Here is a 23,118-nt window from a genome sequence, read left to right on the forward strand (position 1 = left end):
TAAAACGATTATAAATTACTCATTCTCAATATCTTACATTTATATTGTATCTATTGTTGATGAATACAAAATTCTTTTCCAGAATCTGGGGCTTGCTTTTTCAGTCCATTTTTTCCTCACTTACATTGGAGATGTAAACTGGGCCAGCATTTACAGATTGATAAACTGAAGTATGAATGTGATGTGCATTCTGGGAGGCTGGTGGAGGTCTCAGGTGGAAGGGACCTTCTAGATGAGCAGTCCAGCATGCATTCGTTGCCGGAGCGTGCAACCTCCCCCAACAGGTTGGGACCAGAAATGCCATATAGCTGTAACATCATGATGATGTGTGAACCTGGGGTTGGTCAGGCAGCCAGTCCAGAGAAATCAGGCAAGGCTGACTGCTATTTCTCCCCAAGTTCCTGAAAATTCGTGCAACTTTCTTTTTGGCTAAGTAGCACCCAGCCTTTTCTTTCTTCCTTCCTTCCTTCTTCCCTCCCTCCCTCACTCCCTTCCTTCCTTTCTTTCTGCATTTGGTGTAGATTTTATTTTTGTATTTATAAAATCTTTAAATTTTTAATAGATTTTATTAAATTTGGGGATCTGCTCTAGGAAGAATTAAAATGGGCTTTAAAATATGGATAATTTCTTGGTATAGTTTTACTTAATAGAAAGTAAGAATGGTTCATGAATTTCAGACATTTGTGAAATATGACTTTGCATTTTTACATGCTATTTTTAAAACTTTTTTCTTTTTTATTAGAAATTTTATATTGAAGTATAGTTGATTTACAATGTTGTGTTAATTACTGCTGTACAGCAAAGTGACTCAGTTATATGTGTGTGTGTGTATATATATATATATATATATACACATTCTTTTCATATTCTTTTCCATTATGGCTTTTCACAGGATATTGAATATAATTCCCTGTGCTGTACAGTAGGACCTTGTTGTTTATGCATTCTATATATACCAGTTTGCATCTGCTAATCCCATCCTCCCACTCCATCCCTCTCCCACCCCCATCCTCCATGGCAACCACCAGTCTATTCTTTATGTCCCTGATTGTGTTTCTGTTTCATAGATAGGTTCATTTGTGTCATATTTTAGATTCCACATATTAGCAATGTCATATGATATTTGTCTTTCTCTGTCTGACTTACTTCACTTAGTATGATAATCTCTAGTTTCATCCATGTTGCTGCAAATGGCATTATCTTGTTCTTTTTTATGGCTGAGTAACATTCCATTGTATATATGTACCACATCTTCTTTATCCATTCATCTGTCAATGGATATTTAGGTTGTTTCTATGTCTTGGCACCCAGCTTTTTCTTACTTGGCTTTTCCTGTGGCCCCAGGTCCCCTCTCGGAGGCAGTGAGTGGGAGAGGGGAACTTCAGAGACCATAGACATGAATCTGAGAGGAGAAGTAAATTGGCCTCCCCCCTTATCCCACCCATTTTTGAGCAGAGCTGATTCTCCCCTCCAGACAGCTCCCACATGTGCCCATTTCTTCTCATCGACTCCACTGAGAACCCTAGTCCTGGCCCCTGTCAATTCTCAAAAGTGACTTTAAAACAGCCCCCACTGGTTTCCTGGACTCTGATCTTGCTTCCCACCAACTGTTCTCCACCTAAAGCCCATGTGAGGCCCCCAGAATGCCACCTCCTCCCTTCGATGCCTCCCCTGGCATGTGTGTGCAAAATGTGCACACTCTCATGTGGCCCTCAAGGACCTGACCCCTGCTCCCCCATCTCATCTCTCACCCTTCCCATTTCCCAGCTCTGCTCCAGGTACACAGAAATGCCTCCAGTTTCTGGAAGGGGCCACATACTTCCTCTAAACTTTAGATCTTCACCCTTGTTTCTCCCCAAACTGATAATCAACCCATCTGAATCTAGCCAACTCCTACCAATTTCCCACCCTGGCTGCCCATCAGAATCTTTTGGGGAAGCTTTAAAAACTCCTGATGCCCAGAAGTATCCCAGAATCTCTGGGGTTAAGACCCAGGTATCAGGATTTTAAATCAATCAATTTGTTAAAAAGCAGGATTGAGAACCTGGTTAGGTCTTTTTTTTTTTTAATTTATTTTATTTTTATTTACTATTTTTGGCTGTGTTGGGTCTTTGTTGCTGTGCGCGGGCTTTCTCTAGTTGCGGCGAGCGGGGGCTACTCATTGTGGTGTGTGGGCTTCTCATTGCAGTGGCTTATCTTGTTGTGGAGCATGGGCTCTAGAGCACAGGCTTCAGTAGATGCGGTGCATGGGCTCAGTAGTTGTGGCTCATGGGCTGTGCAGGGCAGACTCAGTAGTTGTGGCTCGCGGGCTCTAGAACGCAGGCTCAGTAGTTGTGGCACACGGGCTTAGTTGCTCCACGGCATGTGGGATCTTCCTGGACCAGGGCTTGAACCCGTGTCCCCTGCATTGGCAGGCGGACTCTCAACCACTGCGCCACCAGGCAAGCCCCGGTTTCCAATTTTTAAAAATATTTATTTCTGGCCGTGTCGGGTCTTAGTTATGGCACCCGGGATGTTTCGATACAGCGTGCGGGCTTCAGAGCACGTGGGTTCTGTAGTTGCGGCACGCAGGCTTTCTAGTTGTGGCCCATGGGCTTAGTTGCCCCATGGCATGTGGAATCTTAGTTCCCTGACCAGGGATTGAACCTGAGTCCCCTGCATTGGAAGGCAGATTCTTAGCCACTGGACCACCAGGGAAGTCCCCCTGGTTAGGGCTTTTTAATTTGTTTTTATTTATTTATTTTTAACATCTTTATTGGAGTATAATTGCTTTACACCCCTGGTTAGGTCTTAACAACCCTTGCTTTATATTAGGCAGCCTCCCCCTGCTTCCCAAAGCTCCTCTGGCTTCCCTGTCCACATGAATGTCATCTTATTGTGTTGTTTTTAATGCTAGTCAACTCTGCTAGAATGTAAACCCAGGGAAGGCAGGACCACATCTGTCTGTTTTCCGTTGTATGTTTAAGGCCTGATGCAAAGGAGAAACTCAGTCAATATTGTTGTCGTGAATGTTAAAGGTCATTTCAAGGGTGACAGGAGGCTTTCACACTTTGAACTCTCTTCCCTAAACAAAATCAATTCATGCCCCCTTCCAAAACAAAACAACTAGCAAAAATCCTCTTTTTACTTACTAAGCAATGCCCTGCAATAATGATTCATTCCTTTGGCTTAAACTCCTTGTCTCATTAAAATGCAATACAGCCCCCAAATATACCACCTTAACAGAGTTGCTCATTACACTTTGCCCTGAATGATTTCATCAGCTCTTAATAGAAGAGAGAGGAGAAGAATTACCATTTATTGGGTGCATCCTGTGCACCAGACATTTTGCATACATTGGCTCATTAATGGAGTTAAATGAGATTAGCTCTGGAAACACCCAAAGCTCAGAGAGGTTAAGGAAATTAGCCCAAGGTAACAGAGCTGGCAAATTGATAAATCAGATTTAGGCTGACATCTAAGCCCCTACTGTGAACTCCAACCTGAGTTTGGAGGGGAGAAAAAAGCACAAAAGGAAGGGAAGGAAAGGACACCGGGAAGACAGTTCTGGGCCTCGGAAGACCCGCTTCATCTTCTCCATTTGACCCAGGACGGTGCTGGCAGCTGGGGAAGGAGTGTTATTGGCACTGGGGAAGGAGTGTTATTGGCAACAGCATCCTTCCAGCTGCTCCTCCTCTCTTCTCTCACACTTCATGTCCAAACCGTCAGCGGATCCTGCTGACTTAGCCTTCAAGATATCTCAGTACTCTGACCACTCCTCGGAGGCTCCACTGCCTACTCCCCAACCTCACGTCTCTCACCTGGATCTCTGCAACTGCCTTCCTGCTGCTTTCCCTGACCCCGCCTTGTACCCCCCTCCCCACAGGCAGGGTCTTGCACATCTGCTCAAAACCCTCCAGAGCTCCCGTGACAAGCTCTTCGGCCCCCACCAGCCACTCTCCCTCAGGCCTCATTTACAGTCCAAGTTCCCTCCCTCAGCCCCAGCCCTCTGTCCCCATTGCTGCTCCTTGGACACCCCCAGCACCTGCTTCCCTCTGTCCCGAGGGCCCCCCCAGACACCCACATGCCCACCCACTGGCCTCCTTCAGATGCCAGCCCCTCAGTGGGGCCTCCCCTCAGCTCCCCACTTCCTGGAATTAGCCCAAGCCTAACTCCTTTCCTGCTTTATTCATCCCCGAGCACTTAACACCATCTGCTGGACCACATACACTTCACTCATTTGTTTGCTGTTTCTCCCTTCAGAATGCATTCTGCTTGAAGGCAGAGACTCCTGTCTGTCTTGGTCTCTGCTGTATCCTCAGCACCTAGAATAACACGTGGCACATAGTAGGTGTTCAATAAATGTTTGTTGAGTGAATGAAAGACTATGAGAAAATGGGTGACATTCTACTTTGAGACACTATCGATCTTTACGGATGTGCTGGCTCGAAGTCCAGAGTGTGACATTCAGGCTATATATAGTATGCATAGCTATGAGGTCTGGTGGCTCTAACTGAAGATAGATGAAAAATCATATAAATGGCCCAATGCTATTAGCAGGGAAGAGTCCAAGGACTTACTGTGTGCACTGACAGGTAGATGCTCGACAAATATTTATTGAATGAATGAAAAGGAAAACATAAGCTTTTTCATCAAACACTTCTGAACCAAAGAACAGAGTCACCAGTCAACAAAATCTGAAAAGGCCAAATTTTGTTCTATTGTATTATGCACAGTTTAGACTTTTGCCAAGTGGAGGCACAGGAACTACTATTATTTTGATTATACAAACATTATAATGGGGCAGTGTAGTGAAGCAGAAAGTGCACAGCTTAGGGTTGAAGGACGTCAGGGTATCCTGGCTCCCCGCTTGGAGGCTGTGGAATCTCTGGGTTACTCAGGGTCTTCCAGCATCAGTGGGTGGTATAGATCTAAAGGTTGTTTTAAAGCTTCAGTCACCATTTTCAAAGTCCTTCCTCTCCCTCCCAGCCAGGAGATTTTTCTCCCATCAGATTCCTGGGTTTAAAATGCAGCCAGGAACCTGCATTTTAAAAAAGCATTCGCCAGGCCTTTAGACCTGCTGCTGAAAGACTGGCTGAAATCTTGCTCCTCTGAGTGGGCTCTGGACCAGCAGCATAAGCATCACATCACAGCAGTGTGTTAGAAATGCAGAGTGTCAGGTGCTACCCTGAGACTGGTCAACAGGATCCTACCCTTGACCTTGTCAACAAGATCCCTGGAGTGATCCCCACTTTGAAAAGCAATGCTCTATCACACTTGATTGGTTTCACTTTCAGAGCCCTCCAGTCCTTCTCTCCAGCCTCCAGAGCAACAACAAAAAAAGCTAAATGTAAAGTTACTCAGATAGGTAAAGAACACACACAACAAAAATGCTATCTTTCAGTAAAAAAAATAATTTTAACAACCAACATGGGAAACTCTTTCCTATGTATTTGCAGACAGAGAACCACCTCTGTAAAGGAGAGTAAAATTAAAACGTTGCCGGCTTCATGGAACCAACTGAAGATGCTTTCAATGCTGGGCTCAACATTATTTATGGACATTGAGCCCTAGGTTCAATACAGCAGGAGAGCTGAGGTTTAGTGAGGACCGTGAAGTAAAAGTGAAGACTCCTGTTACAAAATGAATAGCAAGCCCCTATCTTCCCCACAGTTTGTCTTTTGTGGGAACCTAGAAATTTACGTATTACATTTGTCTACAGCAAGACACACCTTTCTTGGGGCTGGTCTAGAAAAGACACTTTATTGTGGATTCTCTTCCTTCCATGTTGATCCTCTGCCCTTATGTGCTCTTCCCTCCCCTAAAGCCTGCAGGAGTTGGTTTTAGCCAAGCAGGCAAACTGAAACCCCATTACCACGCACAGCGACCTTGAGACAGCCACGGGCGAATCAAGGCTTCCCTGCCCAGCCTGTGTGCAGGGGCCGAGGGGAAGGTGAGATCTGGGAGCGGGTTACCTGCCCTGCGTGTTCACGTTACCTGCCAGGTATTCGATGACCGCGGCCATGTAGACGGGAGCACCCACGCTGATCCGGTACTTGAACGTCCCTTTCTTCAGGTACCGCATCAGCCTCCCCACGGGGAAGATGACCCCGGCCCTGGCTGAACGCGACAGCTTGGACATTTTCTTCTTCCCGCTCCGGCCCGACATCTTGCCTTAGTTTTGCTCTCAGCTTGCTTGACACGGTGGCCTCCCGGCACTAACTCAATGCTGGAAAGGAAAGGTGGCAGGGTAAGGAAGGGCGACTGGCCTGCAGCTTGGGAACCGTGGTGTGGCCACAGAGCTCGTGTGACATGCCTGATAGCCCCGGGGAGGCAGCCCAGAGCTGGCTGCCACCGCAGGGTGCTGCAGATGGGGAGCGGGGGTTCGGCAGGCCCACCCATGAACAACTCCCCACCCCACCCATCCAGCCCAGCCTCCGTAGGAGAGGCCAGAGAGAGAGGCCATGGTCCTGTGGTCAGCCTCCAAAGAGGTCCACTTCAACATCCCCAGAACCTGTGAATATGCTACTTACATGGCAGAAGAGACTTTGGAGATGTGATTAAGCTAAGGATGCTCCGGTGGGGAAGATTATCCTGGATTATCTGGGTGGGCCTAATGTAATTGCAAGGGTCCTTGTAAGATAGAGGGAGGAGATGAGAGTAGTGACAGGATGACAGCAGGAAATGGATTCTCCCCTCTTAGCCTCCAGAAGGAACCAGCCCTGCTGACACCTTCACTTTAGCCCATTGAAAATGATTTTGGACTTCTAACGTCCAGAACTGTAAGAGAATAAATTTGTATTGATTTCAGCCACTAAATTTGGGGGATAACTTGTTACAGCAGCAAGAAGAAAACTAATATGGTTCCCCTTTGCCCTGATTTGCTCCTGCCTCTTTTAATAAATAGTACAAAGTTAATATGGCCATGGCTATCATAATGGTTAGCTTTGACCCACAACTCAGAGCTGATGTACACTTCTCAGATGGAAGCACTTTTCTAAATTCCCTAATAACGTAGTATTCTTTTTTTAAAAAAATTTTTATTGGAGTATAGTTGATTTACAATGTTATGTTACTTTCAGGTGTACAGCAAAGTGAATCAGTTATACATATACATATACCCACTCGTTTTTTGATTTTTTTTCCCATATAGGCTATTGCAGAGTATTGAGTTCCCTGTGCTATACAGTAGGTCCTTATTAGTTATCTATCATATAGATAGTAGTGCATATATGTCAATCCCAATCTGCCAATTTATCCCTTCCCCCTGTAGCATTCTTAAAAACAGAAACATGCCAGAAGAGGCAGTTTTATTGACTATGCTAAGGTAGAGTAACAGCAAATTAAAAGCCAGAATGCAACCCAAGCTTTTGCTCCTTAGAATGGGGAATCAAGGTTGACTTTGGGGAGAAACTTCAGAATCAGCACGAAGAGGTGACTTCAGTACAGTGCACCAAGAGACACGTATATGATTCTGTGTTATTTTAGGAAGCTATCTTTTGTGTGAAGATAAAATAATTATATACTTCTGAAAAAGCCTTTGTAAGGCTAAAACTAATTCAGAGAATTGTAATGGAGCTAAACCTGTTGGTGGAGGGAGTATTGTAACCAAAAAAGGAACATAAGCCAGAATAAGTAAAAGCAAATTACAAACAAGCAGAACCAAAGAAGAGGAAACAAAAATTTTCCAGGAAAAAATGTTAATGAATTAAAGCTCTCTGGCCCAAGGGCAGCATCATTCTCAGTTGTCATTTTCTCTGGGGATGGAAAATGAGAAGGTCAAAAATAAATCGAAATCGGTTCTATCTGTTGAGGCAGCCATCTCAAATTTTGGCTCGGTTAGTTTACTGACAGCAAAGATGGCAATGAAAAGGCCTAAGAAAGTGAGTAAGAATATGATGGAAGAAAGTGCTAAATAAATGCATGGCTAATATGAAAGATACAAACCTGGGATTTCTTTAATCTGGATGGAAGATTGAACATAGAGTTCAGTTTTCTAAAGTATCCGATAACTCTGTATGACTGAGGAGTTTTATATGAGAACTATGGAATTTAGCAACAAATCCCATTCTCAACACCCTCTTATCTCTGAGGTAAATGACGTGAGTTTGAGGCATATTACTATATACTTGACATACGTTCTTTTTGTATGCTCATATGTACTTACTACCCTCCTATTTTATGTGTCGTTTTGCCACCAAGAGATGTAGGTATTCATCAAAGTTAAGTACAAGCAAAGATGAGCAAATAGCCTGAGAACATTATCTCTTTCCCAGTAAGGCACACGGATAAGACAGCATCACTTTTTTTAGAACTTCCACATTTCTCTGCTTCTGCTGCAAACTCTCATAAATCCACTTACAGCTGTCCTCTCTGTGACGAAGCAGGTAGCTGCATATTAGGATTATAATCATCAACTCATGTTGAAGAAACTTAGGTCAGGCATCGATGAGTGTACAGAGTACCTGCTGGTAGTCAGTGCTATCCCGGGGACAGGAAACACGAGAGCAATGTTCAACAGTCCCTGCTCTTAGGGACAATTACATGGCACATGCTGGCTACGCGCTGGTGGCGTTCAGAATGGGGGTGGCCCTTGGTGTAGTGGAAAGAGCCTGGGACCAGGCAGGAATCCCTGGGTGTGGTCCCACTTCTACATGACTAGCTATGGGAGCTGTGTGTGTCATTCGAGTGGCCTCATCTGTAAATCAGGGAGGTGACTGATTGATCCTGAAGGCCCCTCTGGTCTTAAACATTCCAGTCTTCGGAACTGCACTTTCAAATGGTTCTGGAAAAGAAGCTCAGTCTCTTTAAGAAATGATATCTGAAGAGTTAAGAGCCTGTGCAGGTGCATAAAGATGTGTTAGTATTGGTGACTCCACTAAACCGATTATTAGTTACTGATAAGTGGGGGGAGGGGAGGATTCGTAGGTCTGGTTGCCGAGGAAACCACCTGAAAAGCCCATCACAGGATGGACATGCTCTGTGGATACCGTATGATATGCTGGATGGTCATAATCTCTCCTACAGAGAGAAAAATGCACGGAGCACAAACACCACAAAGCAGGACCCCTTCATCCCCCCCACCCCCCAGTACATTTTTCTCAAATGAAAACAGACAGGGAATGACTAGGTGTGCAGGATAAAGCCACCCAGGGACTTTCCCAGTATCAGTCAAGTGGAGTCACGAATTGCCCTAAAATTTGGAAATAAGGACTGGCAGTAGAAGAAAAACGGGACTGTAGGGCATCGATGCCTAACACATTCATGAAGATAAAATAGGGAAGGAAAGGAAAGTCAGGGTTAGATCAAATAGAAACATACGAGCTGACTATTATAAAATGTAGGGATCACCCCAAACACAGCACTTTGTAACGAGACTTTCCTTCTTCGGCTTCCAGACTTTCCTCTAGGTTAGGGCCTTAGAGCTGGGGATGCAGCGCCATTTGAATCTAAGTGTGAGATTGACCGTTGCATGTGCTTCAATAGGACTAGAGAGCTCTTTGTGTCTGGGGACCCATCTTTTCGATAGGGAACCAGTAACCAAAACCACTCACCCTGGCCAGGCACCGTAATAACCGCTTGCATAAGTTGTCTCATAACAGAAGGTCCTGAGAAGGAGCACGGTATGTCCTGCCAGGCTCCCAGGAACCCTCACGCTGGAATCCATCTTTGCTGGGAGATGCAAGTGCCGCCAGGGAGGACCCTGAGTCAGATCAAGTATGGGCACAAACAAGATGATTGGCCAGAGACAACCCAGAAAACGAACTCCACCACCATCATAAACCCTGAGACAGCGAGCCACGTGGCAGAGCATTTCTCCTGGGTTCCCTTACCCTGCTGCTCTCTGCCCAGGCGCCCCTTTCCAATAACGCCTTTTGTTCTGTCAGTAGGTGTGTCTCCTCGGACAATTCATTTCTGAGGGTTAGACACGAACCCACCTTTAGGGCTCTGGAAGGGGTCCCCCTCTGGTAACATTTTCAGCCATCACGCTGAGTTTAAGCAGCCAGGTGCCTAATTCCTGGCCCCGAGGGCTGGGAGGCCCCTGCACATTGTAAGAATCAGACTACCTCCAGGAATCCTTAGGGGAAGTAGAGAGGAGCTGACAGGTCATACCTGCCGGAACCCACAGATGGAAGGAAGTGTTGAGCCTCCTTGGCCCACTAGAGAGAAGACCCTACTTTCTAAATCCCCCAGCCCCCCAGCCTGCGCTGGACTCTGCCTGCAGTGGTGAGAAGTGATAACCTCTAACTTCCTTCTTTTCTAGGCCTCCCCTGACTCTATGCAGTCTTGGGAAGTCAGGAGTTTAAAAACTTGAATGCGTTTTTATCTACTTCCTGTGAATCTGAATCTCAGTGGAGGGCCACTCCTCGAAAGAGAACTATTGCGATGTGAAATCTGTTTCCATCAGACTAATACTTAAATGTTTACATTTATTTACCTTCTGCTCGAAAACAAGTTTTGTTCTAATTAGGCAGAGCTTAAGGACTATAGTACATGATGTTTGTTTATAGGTTCGAAGAAAGAATCTGGCTGGATGCAGCTCTTCCAGTGGTTATACACACTACGTGGAGGATGTGAGAGGAACTGGGAAGCAGACCAGACACCCCTAGATCCGCATCATACCTGTCCTTCCACATCTGAAAGACCAAGGTATGACCACAGTATAAAGTCTCATAATTACTCTCAAAGTGAACAGAAGAGTTTTAAGCATGTTAAGTTGGGGGGTGGGGCAGGAGAATAAAACTCAGGGAAGAAGCAAGGAGAATGCAGTGTTGCCTGCTTACTCCTTTCACCTCCAGGAGCACGGCAGTTGGTAGAACACCACTGGTTTTGTGTGTGCTGGGGAAGTATGGGACTCTGTTGTTTTAGGATTTGTGTTTATGTTTGGGTTTTAAGCCCGTAAGAACACCAGTGAGTTAGATTTTACAGGTATCACAAGGGTAAATATTAAATTGCGGCACTAACTCAGACATGGACGATAAACTCACACTAGCCTATTTAAATAACTATTGTTATTTCATTGATTTTATGATGTGCCTTTTTAAAAAAACATTTTACTGTCTCTAGAAATCAGTATGCATCTTGCAATCTGTGACATCAGAGGTTCCATGAAAGACAGTATTTATGGAGCATTTATTATTGAACAAGAAATGACATTAGATGTTGTGGAATATACATGGCCTCTGTCCTCAAATGTTTTCCAATGAACTTGCATGACAGCTTATAGTAAAGTTTTAAACAGATGCTAGAGCCATGGGTTCCAAACTGTGTGCCAAGGGACCCCGGGACACAATAGCTAATGGTTTTTTTGTTTGTTTTTTTAATTAATTAATTTATTTATTTATTTTTGGCTGCGTTGGGTCTTGGTTGCTGTGCGCGGGCTTTCGCTAGTTGCGGCGAGCGGGGGCTACTCTTGGTTGCCTTGTGCGGGCTTCTTGTTGCGGTGGCTTCTCTTGTTGTAGAGCATGGGCTCTAGGCATGCAGGCTCAGTAGTTGTGGCACGCGGGCTTCAGTAGTTGTGGCCCATGGGCTCTAGAGCGCAGGCTCAGTAGTTGTGGTGCATGGGCTTAGTTGCTCCGCGGCATGTGGAATCTTCCCAGACCAGGGCTCGAACCTGTGTCCCCTGCACTGGTAGGCGGATTCTTAACCACTGCGCCACCAGGGAAGTCCCACAACAGCTAATGTTTAAGCTTTCAAGTGAAATACAGTGATAGTCAACCTCTGTTGGCCTCCACAACTACTAGTTCATTGTGGTTCCACCAGAGGTTCAGGGTAGATTGTACTATCTTTTGTGTGTGTGTGTGTGTGTGTGCTATTTTCTTTTTGGTGATGCCATATCTTTTGCAAAGCTGAAATTTTGGCTGTTGTGATTAAAAGCAAGTGCTGGGTGAAAATCACTGTGGAACAGAAAATGAGAGTGGCCGTGTCCAATCTAATTCCAAGGTGTGAGAAGTCGTGTAATGTCCAACAGGTGTACACACCCTCTTTGTAATTCATGGTTATTTAAGAACAGGATGCAAATGTTCTTTGTTTTTCTAATTCATGTGTTATTATTTTTTCAAAGAGCTACTAAATTGTCAGGACAGAAATACTTATTAGGTTGTTGAGACCAAACCAATTAATAAATGGAATGGAAAGCATTTCTTCTGGCTTAAGGGCTCTGTGAAAAAATGGCTGAGACCCTAAGTTCTCTGTGAATCTGTACAAGCGGAAACATAATTATGACTTGCTCAGGGCCACCCTAAAGCGAGGAAAACAAGAAAGTTAAAGAAGTTATTTAAAATTCTGAATTTATCTTTAAATCTAATACTTGCACACAGTAAAACAAAGCAAAAAGGGTAAGGAACTTTATTTTATTTCCTTCATTGATTGCCTTGAAAACTGTATTTTTATTCATTTATTTATCTATCTATACATTTTTGGCCGTGCTGCATGGCTTGCAGGATCTTAGTTCCCTGACCAGGGATTGAACCCGGGCCCCGGCAGTGAAAGCACGGAGTCCTAACCACTGGACCGCCAGGGAATTCCCGAAAACTTTAAATAATACACTTCAATCTCCATTTCCAATTCCACCAACTTTAGGGACTGTGTCCTAAGCCACTGTCATGTAAAATGAGGATGTATCGGCCCCAATCTTTCCCTGGTCCTCTCCTCCCGTCTTTACCTCCGTACTTCCACCTCTGTCCTCTGTACTTTCCACTATCCCGATTTATCACATTTCTATTTTGCTCTGTAATCACATAACGAAATCTCCTGCGTTTTGTCCCTAGGTATAATTTTGAAAGTTAAATGCCAATGAACAGCATTTATATGATGAAGACTCTGTAACTCTTGTTCCCTTCAGAATCAAGTGGGATGTTAGCTTCACATTTCTGTGGTCCAACACTAGGACCCTTGTGTCTTAGTATCAAGAAGTGGAGTCTCTTGGTTCTGAAAACATGTTGTTCAACGTCATTCCACATTTTACTTGGCTTCACATTTGGATCATGTCTTCTCGTAAAGCCTCCCCCACGCGCCCAAGTTACTACGGGCGTACCTCGGAGATACTGTGGGTGCAGCTCTAGGACACCCCAATAAAGGGAGCCACATCAGTTTTTTGGTTTCCCGCACATATGAAAGTTACGTTTTCACTATACTGTGGTCTATTAAGCATGCAATAGCAGTGTGTCTATAAAAACAATGTACATACCTTAATTAAAAAATGCTTTATTGCTAAAAAAAAAATGCCAAAACAACTAAAATAGTAACATCAAAGACCAACTGATCACAGATCACTATAACAAATATAATAATGAAAAAGTCTGAAATATTGTGAGAATTACCAAAATGTGACACAGAGACATGAAGTGAGCAAATGCTGTTGGGAAAATGGCACCGGTAGACTTGCTCAAGGCAGGGGTGCCACAAACCTTCAATTTGTAAAAAAAAGCAATACCTGTGAAGTGCAGTAAAATGAGGTATGCATGTAACTACAATCGATCCTTGTTATGTGCAGTAGTTCTGTTCTATAAAGTAGGCAGGACACTAAATTAGTGAGTAGTGAACGATTGTTCCTGGGGAAACAGGGTTAGGTTGCTGTCAGACTCTGATCACAACTTTTTCATCAATGGATCAGTACAAAACCTTGTTTGATGTATGTTTCTTTTAGCGACACCTTATTTAATATGAATTGTTGATTCATTAACATTGAACTCGCGGCCAGCAGCACAATAACTCTTGCTTGAATACAGCTTATCTAACACACATATTTTCTACATAAGGCACAGCTCAGCCTCCTTGCGATTAGGAACACTAGACAGCAGTTCAAGACTACACTTGGAGGCCATTTTATACAGTGAAATCACTAACAGAAAGCACAAAAATGTGAAAAACGTGGCACTAAATAGACCATGAAAAAGACCCTCGTATGCAGGGTGGGAGATGAAACGGGAAGGTAGAGCGTGGCCTTGTTTGACCTCAGCGGGTAAGGTGTGCAGTGGATGAGTCGTTTTTTTCTGCTCTGTGCCTGTCTTTGAAAGACCACAAAAGTGCCATGAGTATTGATTTTGGGTTACAAATAAATTTCAGTGAGTAGGCAAGTTCGCAAATATGGAATCTGTGAATAATGAGGGTTGACTGTACTTCTTCTCTGTTCTTGTTGACGAAAGAGAAATGTGCCTTTACCATATTCTAAAAGTCACCCAGCTTCTCAGTCACACTGCTCTTTGCAGGGGGCACTTTTTTCCCAGAGACTTTGTTCCTGAAGCCCTCTGAGCTGGGCTCCAGTTTGGAATCGTTCTTTTACCCAGTGGTCATCTTTCCCAGCTCATCCCTGATGCCTTGGCTTCTTCGTTCTTGGCTTTCTCCCTTGTTTTCCTTTTATCTGCCTCAGGTATCTTCAGAGACAGTACTGAGAAGTAAATTTTGTTTTCTTACACAAATGGAATTGTCTTTATTGAATGATCTTTGGATTATTATTTGGTAGAGTTTCTAGCATCAAAATTGCTAGCATCAAAATCATTTTGCTTCAACGTTTTGAAGCCATTGATCCATCATTTTTGGCATCCGGTGTTACAGAGAAGTTTGGTAGCCCCCATCCCCCAAGCTTTAAAGTTTTCTCTGTATGTTCTAAAATTTCACAAGGATGTATCTAGGTGTCAGCACTTGATGATAAGCCTGTTCAATTTGAAGACTATTCATAACTCCTGGAATTTTTTTCCTGTCATGTATTTGATTATTTCTTCCCATCTCTTTATTTTTCCCACTTCTCCCTTTACTTGTCTCTTAGTGGGATGCCTGTAAACCAGGTCTTGGACCTCCTAGATTGCTCCCCCCAGTCTCTTAACCCTTTTTTTTAAGGATTTTTTTGATATGGACCATTTTTAAAGTCTTTATTGCATCTGTTACAATATTGCTTCTGGGTTTGTTTGTTTTTTTAATGTTTTGATTTTTTTGGCGCAAGGCATGTGGGATTTTAGCTCCCTGACCAGGGATCGAACCTGCACCCCCTGCATTGGAAGGCGAAGTCTCAACCACTGGACTGCCAGGGAAGTTACAAGTCCCTTAATCTTTTCCTTCCGTTTCTCAGTCTTTTTAATTTTTATTTTGGTAATCATATTGTTAATTTCCGAACGTTCTTGTTCTCTGATGTTTTTTTTTTCATACCATCCTGTTCTTTTATGAATGCACCATGTCTTCCAATCTCTCTGAAACTAGTTGGGATGTGTTTACATCATCTTCTTTCTCTAAATTATTTTATCCAGTCAGTTGTCCTATTTATTTATTTTCATCTTTTTCATGTTGGCTTTTCTTACATGTCTGGTGATCTTTGGTCATACGTTCATATTTAAGAATGAAAGACAAGGTTGCTTATTACAGGCAGATGGGATAGAAAATCTTTCCTCAGATACTGTTTGGTAGGCATGGTTCCTGTTTCGGACCTCTGGGTACATGTGCAGGGCATGCCAATTAGCAGGCATCACCTTAGGGTCCCTGGTTAGGAACTGAGAGCCCTCAAATGCCAGAATGAGGGAATTTTACTTGGTAGAGCCATACCCATCCTCCAAATTCTGGACCTGCCCTGTAGTTGTTCAATTTCTTTAGAGAAGAAACCTCAGATAATTAGTTTGGAGGATAAATGCTAGATTTGCAGAAGCTCTACTAGGAGTAGGGGAGGGAGAGAGGCCAATTCACCTGGCTGTTGTGGAGACAGACCTTCAATGACTCCCCATTTTTCATCCTGCCCACCTTCAGGGCAGCTCCCTCCTGCTTTTATTCTTAGCTGTGGCTCTTCCTGTGATGCCATCCACATGTTCCTATGTACTTTCAGTCATAGAAAGAAATTTGATGAAATTTGCTAAAATCTCCCATTTGCTGATGACCATCACCAGCCCCTGCCCCTTTGTTGTGAAGTGTTTATTTTCTTTTTAAGTTTTTACCATTATTTCTGTGGGCTCTAGAGAAGGAAAGCTCATGTGCTCAGAGTCCGTCATTTAGAACTGGAAACCAAAAGTGTGACTTTAATTTAACATCTTAAAAAACATCATTTGGGAATTAGCCTAGTAAAGTACACTAGTAAAAGTTCAGGTGTTTTGTAATTGAGTAAGAATGTCATACTGAAAAATTTAGATTACTTTCATCACCAGGTGAGTCACTGGAAACTAACTGGTCCTGAGATAATTGAGAAATATAAAATTTCATATCAAGAGACCGTATAAGACTCACTAATAAAATCAGACCCTCAGTGTGTCTGTATTTGCATAATTATAGCATATGGGATTCCTATAAACAATATTTAAAACTACACTGTAATCCCAGATGGGAGAAGAAGAAAGAAAGGCAACATCCTAAGCATTCAATGAAGTGCTCCTGGTGAGAAACAGCAAACTTAATACACTGATTGCCTTCATGAAAAGACAAAATAATCTGGTTTCTTTAGACCACTATCTTCCTTTAATTTAAATAAGTTCTTACTCAAGCATAAACAGCTGATAAAGAGTAAACTATTTTTTATGCCTCAAACAACTTCTTGAAGTTTTTATTATATGCAAACTGAAGAGGAACAAGGCAGAGTAGCCAACTGGCAAGATGGTCCATTAGTAGCCGCCAGCAATCCTGATTTAAATGACCAGTTTTTCTGCTGCCAAGCTTTTGCAAAGTGTCTTTTAGAAAGAGAGAGCAGTCAACACTTGAGATTTAATTATAGGCCAGTGTATCACAGGTGAAGTTTGGTTGGGCTGATGAACCACCGTGACAAAGGATCTAGAATTTCAAAACAGCTTATTTTATTTATTTTTTAACTGGAGTATAATTGCTTTACATAGTTGTGTTAGTTCCTGCTGTACAACAAAGAGAATCAGCTATATGTATACATATACTCTTTTGAGATCATTCCCTTCAGAAGTATGTAAATCAAAATGCTTTCGTATATACATTATTTTAAATCTAAAACTAAGAGGTCTTATAGCTTTTTAATGATGGAAATGAATTAAAAAAACTTTAAACGTTTTCTGTAAGGTTCATAAACATGAAATTCATAGTGTCACCCCCAATGGATTCGTTTTAAAATTGCTGAAATTTATTCAATTTATTCATTTTTAGTTCCCATGATACTTCCCTAATCTGTAGTATTATGCTTCAGAATATTTTATATTGTAAATATTTATGAAAAAACAAAATAGTTCTGCAATGAAGCATCTTTACTTTGTCAGTTCAAAACTATCCTTTGGGAGAATAAAATGAGATGAAATAAAACTAGGTAGGACACAAAAAAAAACAAAAAAAAAAAAAAAAAAAAAACTAGGTAGGACATAAGGGAATTCAATATAATTTATATTAACTATATGTAGAAATATATATATATATTTATTTTTTTAGAAATATATTTTTAAAGGGTATGAAAAAAGTCTCTTAGCCTCATACCTGATAAAATTCTAACATATTTTGGTGTGTTACCCTTAATACTGTATTAAAATAATAGAAGTTTATTAGTATTATTCTGTAGCTGTGAAAACCATTTTCAGTAGTCCCAGCTAAATCACTTGCTCTATTACACTTCTATTTATGAACTCCAAGGGCAAATCATTATTGCACAAGTAATATTTTCCAAATCATTTTCTTCCATGGCCACCTTTAAGTGAATGAGAAGAGTCAATAATCTTATTGTCGTATATGTTAAAGCACATTAACAATTTATAACGTAAGAGCTGTATCAAATGCAATTTCATTGAAATGACACTCGGATCAAATTAATCAAGTTAACCAACCATGAACATTAGAACCAAGCGTTAACTCAATTTATTTAAATTATACTATTGGATTACAAATCATTCCCTTTTAAAAAAGCATTTCAATTCCTGTCCTGGAATAATCTGGCGGGAAACTCAACTGCCGGCACATTCTTTATAATTCAGAGTCAGAGGATATGTGGCCATCTGGGGCACTCTAGAAGGCGTGGGGAGCAGAGCGCGGGATGCAGCAGACGTGGAGTAGATTTAGGATATCTGCTGCTACTGCAGTACATGCTGACTTTTTAAGACGTTTTGTCTTTGTTGAACCAGAGCTAAGTTTTGTTTTGCTTTGTTTTTGTTTTTGCTCCTTTGTTTAGCCTTATGTTATTTTCTAATATAAATATATTTGGCCACCTATGGTACTAGTTGGATGAGAAATGAATATAAATGAATGAATAAAAATACTTTGAGCTCTCTTTGATTCTGAGTTAGCAACGCACCCCAGAAGAAAATGAACCGGTTTGCCTTCCTCAATCTATTTATTCACAGAAAACATAATAAAAACAAAACTGTTCACTGGGTCCAGCCGGCTTTCGTCTTTTTGCTCTTTTGAGAATTAACAAATCGCAACAGTGGACAAGCTATCCTGTTTCCTTAAAATCTAATAGTTTCAACTTAATAGTGAGGTGTATTGTTTTACAGTGATCTATCTTGCTGCCCTGAGCAGGGGACTAGCTTTGAACCAAGATGAGCTGCTCAGGGAGAGTGAGGGGATGTGGCAGCTCCCTTTGGCAGTGGGCGAGTGGACCAGTACCAGTCGGTGGGCGGGCTGCAGCCCCTGGTGCTGCCTGACCCACCAGGGGCTCCCAGAGACATCCATGACTGCTGGGCCAGTTGTGGGCTCTCAAAGCTAGAGCAGACTGTGTGCTGAGCAGAGGCAGCTGCCCCGGAACCGCTCTTCCTCCATCCCTCCCGCTGCCTGCCCCTCCCCACCCTGTTTTCCTTACTGTCAGTGCTAAGGCAGTGGCTGCACTGCGGGGAACAGTGGCTGCACTGCGGGGAACAGCGGCTGGGGGCCCGTTGCTTGAGTTGCAGTGTTCTGTGCCGGTGACAGGCAATGTTGCTCCCTGGTCAGAGCTGTGAAGGTGCATGTTGTATCACCTGCACCAGGTAAGGGCGACGGCCAGCCTCTGTAGGGTGCATCATGGTGGGAGAATGGAAGGTACAGTGGACGGAGGAGGGGGGGATACAGTTCTGCATCGACCAGCTGCGGCCCTTAGGCAAATCAGCTGACTTTTCAGAACCTTCCTTTTGCTCAAACAAAGCCTTTCAGAAGCTCTAATATGTATAACACACAGAAGGAGGGGGAGTTATGCTGGTTGGAGTGGGGAAGGCCTGGGAAGCTTGATGGCTTGGTCCCCACCCTTTCCTGCTTTGGGCCTCTGGGCCCTGTGGCGCTCCACTGGAGAACCATAGCACCAGCTGACCTCTGAGGTCCCTTCTGACCTAAAAGTTGCTGCTACTCTAGGAAGATGCTCAAAATGTCACTCCTTCTGAGCCCCGACCCTCCATCTGTTACTTCGTTCATAGAGATGGAACAATCAGGTAGAATTAAATGACATGCCGGTGATCTTTCCTTCAAAGTCACTATTTCATCACCCATGATAACAACAGAAAAGAAAAAGTGGGCCTGAAAAACTGCTTTACTTTGTTTATGGCCTACCTCTTCTCCACCCCAAGACAATGATCGACATTGTTTACTAAAGAACAGCAGAGGTGAAAATCCAGTTTAGAAGCAAGGGGGCAATGATGACCACCTCATTGAAATTCTGGAAAACTGGTCAATTTGGAAGTTTAGCACTCTGGTGGGGAACCCAGTGAATTATTGTCTGATCTAAAAGTTTATGTTGTGTATGGTATGAGCTATTGGAATTTACCTTTTCATAGTCTACCACCACTATTTACTGTAATGGTTTTATTGAGCAGTGAAGGCAGCAAAAATACAAGTTACGCAGTTCTGTGTATGAACCATTACTGCTGCCAGGCCAGTGAACACAGGGCCTGGGATTTCCTGGAAAAGTTTGACTTCATTTTATTATATTTTTGTCCTGTTGTCATGGAAATAACCCACATTTAGGCATCGAAACTATATCATCAGGACTACCTCTCATATCCAGAAGCGATCTCCAAACCTTTGGTCAGACCGTGTATTGCAATTCTGACCTAAACAGTACGGTCACTGTAGCTTATTCTTGTGGCATCACAGAATCAGCTGAAATAAACGTCCCTGTACGAGGCTGGTGGTCGTACGCCTGTTTCCACACATGTTCTGTCAAAGCATGGGAATTTTGACTTGAATGACTTATTCCATTCCAAGTCCAAATTGGCAATGCCAGTCAAAATAAATTGGGCAAAGTATGATGGATGGTGAGATGGATAAATGAACAATAAAAGCTTCAGAGAAACCACCAAATTTATCTTATTTAATACTTTGTGACAAGACAGTTTAAAGTACAGTGTGATGTGGCTCAATCTGATGCTCTTTATCTTTTATTGACATTGGTAAAATAGTGATGCAGACAGGAGTTTAAAAAGAAAATCTGCACACACTAATGTTAAAATGAACATAATCTGAGGACCACTGGAACGCCAGCACCTCCTGTGCCGCCACATGCACATGAGGATGTGGGGCCGTGGAGTGAGGCTGCCTGGGCGGGAGTCCTAAATCTACCACCCACCAGTTGTGTGGTGACCTTGGGCACATTTTAACCTGTCTCTTCGCTTCTGTAAGATGGGTATAACAACCATGCCTACCTATAGGGCTGTCGTAAGAATGATAAGCGTTGATACCTTTGAAGGGTTTGGAACAGTACCTAGCAAGCAGTAAGGCATTTAGTAAACATTAGCTACTAGGACTTATTTCCACAAAAGAAAGTTTTAGAGACTATTTTCACAGAATGCAGGCTAACATTTTAATTCAAAAGTGACTATTATAATACTATAGTGCTGGATTTGTGTATAACATGAGGCTTAAAACTCAGTGTTGTCTTTCTGCTTCTCTCATTGGTCTTAGGAGGCAATGTAAAGGGGTGGAAAAGAAATAGTCCTGGGAAAACGCTAAGAGCCACATACTCTACAGCAAATACTTTTGTTTTTCCCAAGGCTGGGCATTTTGGGCCCCTCTTGTTCTAATCCCATATTCCCCACCTTCCGTCTGCCTGGGAACCCACAATTATCGCAATGTTAGACCCACAGGATTTCACAAAATCTAAGACTGAAAAGGACCTGAGTGATCAGCCATTTAGACCACTCCTGCCCAATTTTAGCCACAATAAAAGTGAGGGGTTGTGATCATTGAACGACTTGTCCATGGCTACATGGGGACTGGGTGAGACCAGACCCAGTCCCCTCACCCCCACTTCTGGAACCCGGGTCTGGGGCTGTTTTCTCTTATACTTTGTTGTATGTTTCATCCCCACTGGCACCTAGCATAGTATTATGTACACATTTGACATTCAAAAAATATTCCCTAAATGAGTAAATGAATAAGTGAAACCAACCTTAAATATTTGTTTTGAAAGTACTTTGGAGTTCCTTCTGTAGTATTTGGGGGGGGGGAATGAATTATCTTCTCAAACACTTTTTCCCCCAACCTAATTCCCAATATGCATACCATTGTGCATCTAGGGGAAAACCAATCCCCCGTCCTCATGTTTCCACTACATTCTTTTTTAAAATGCCACCATCCGATACCATTGTTAGAACTCATGTCCTCATTTTTTCCTTCTAAACCTAACTTAAGATATTCATAGAATCATAGTGATGAAAGCAATTGTGACCCGTTCATTTAGTTCACTCCCCAGCCTGAACCTGGGCAGGGCAGGCCAGGACTCGAGGGAACGCACATCACCGTGCTGAGCAAAGAGGAGGTGCTAGCTAGAGCCCGGTGTCTGCATCAGGCTTCCTTCTGCCTGCCTTGTCTCCTCTTCCCCTTTCCCTCCAAATCCGGCTACATTCCCTGTGAAGCCTCGCCCAAGCCTTCCCATCCAGCTTAGAATTCTCTTCTTCCTTTAAAAACTGTCATAGCATTTTAATTATGGCTTTTATTACACATTATCAATCACTTGTAAAGTAATTGTGTTTAGTTATCCAAGCAACATATAAATTAATCCAAGTTGTAAAATTTCAAATATTATAACAACGGTTATGGATGGGTATGATTAATATAATTAAAGTCCTCCACGATGCATCTAATTCTTGTTTCTTTTAGCGGGTGTCTTGTTCTACACCTCTCCTATCCATTTTTACTTATAGAAATTCATAGTTTTGTTTTTACAAAAATGGTACCATTCAATATATATTGTTCGGTAATTTGCTTTTTTCATTAATAATGCATCTCGGTGACTTTTCTGTCTTAGTAATATATAGACTTCATTCTTTTTAACTGCTTCCTAATTTTCCAGAAGATGTACCAGAGTTTATTTAGCCATTCTCTATTGATGGCCATTAGGGTTGTTTACAATGTCAGAATTACCAAAACTCTGCCATGGAAGGGAATCACATAATCTGTGTACACGCCTGCCTGCTTCTCTAGGGTACATATCAAGAAATGGAATTGCTGGGTCACACAGAATGTGCACATTATTAATTTTAACAGTGCCAAACTGCCCTCCAAGTTGGCTATATTAATTTACACACCTGTCAGCAGTATATAAAAGAACCCGTTTTCCCACTAGCTTGCCAATCTTAATCACTTTTCCCCTTCTTTTACCTTCCTATATATTTTATTTCCTAGGTTTGGGGGTGTAAGCTCTCTGAGAGCAGGGCCCATGATCTCCTCATATTTGCATTTCTTCCACCATCCAGAGGGGTTTAAAAATCGGTGCTCCATAAACACCTGTTGAATGATCTCTAACTATACGTTTTTCGTTCATCTCTGGGCAGTACACACTTTTCAGAAGCATTTACCAAGACAGCATCTAACTTTGAGAATGAAAAACATGCTAAGAAAGTTGGTTGATTCTTTTGCACATTCCTCACGCTGAACAAGTTACAGATATCTTTCATTTAGAGTTGCCTAAGACAGGATTCTCTCCTGCCTTGCTGGCAGGGGGTAGTGAAAACAGACCTGGTTATCTCAGACAATAGCTAGCAGCGTGTCCCACCCACTGGGAAACAGCAGACCAAAGGCGCCTCAGAATCCCTGGGAACTAGACAGAAGATGGAATGGTGAAGGAGAAGGGTCACAATCTTTGGAACATTCTGGATCTAAGAAGGTAAATTCTTTTATGGAGTTTTGAAATAGAGGAAACCATTAATAATGTCTAAAGCATGGCAATAAATGGATCCAGGTGAGGAGGAACTGTGACCGGGTAGGAGAAACTGGAGTGAAGAACTGGGCATAAGGAAATTTGGATACAGGAAATAGGGG

At 42.7% G+C, this 23,118-nt stretch overlaps 1 protein-coding gene across 1 annotated transcript in view; it reads right to left on the bottom strand.

The window, feature by feature from the left end:
• MACROH2A2 (macroH2A.2 histone) overlaps positions 1-23,118 on the bottom strand; it is a 53,338-nt gene that overhangs the window by 28,068 nt on the left and 2,152 nt on the right. Inside the window, exon 2 of the mRNA XM_060034875.1 lies at positions 5,977-6,208. Coding sequence (XP_059890858.1) covers positions 5,977-6,148 — 172 coding nt within the window. The 5' untranslated portion in view covers positions 6,149-6,208. The remainder of the gene's footprint in view (positions 1-5,976; positions 6,209-23,118) is intronic.

The sequence above is a fragment of the Delphinus delphis genome, chromosome 16 (assembly GCF_949987515.2).
Source record: "Delphinus delphis chromosome 16, mDelDel1.2, whole genome shotgun sequence".
NCBI classification, from domain to species: Eukaryota; Metazoa; Chordata; class Mammalia; order Artiodactyla; family Delphinidae; genus Delphinus; species Delphinus delphis.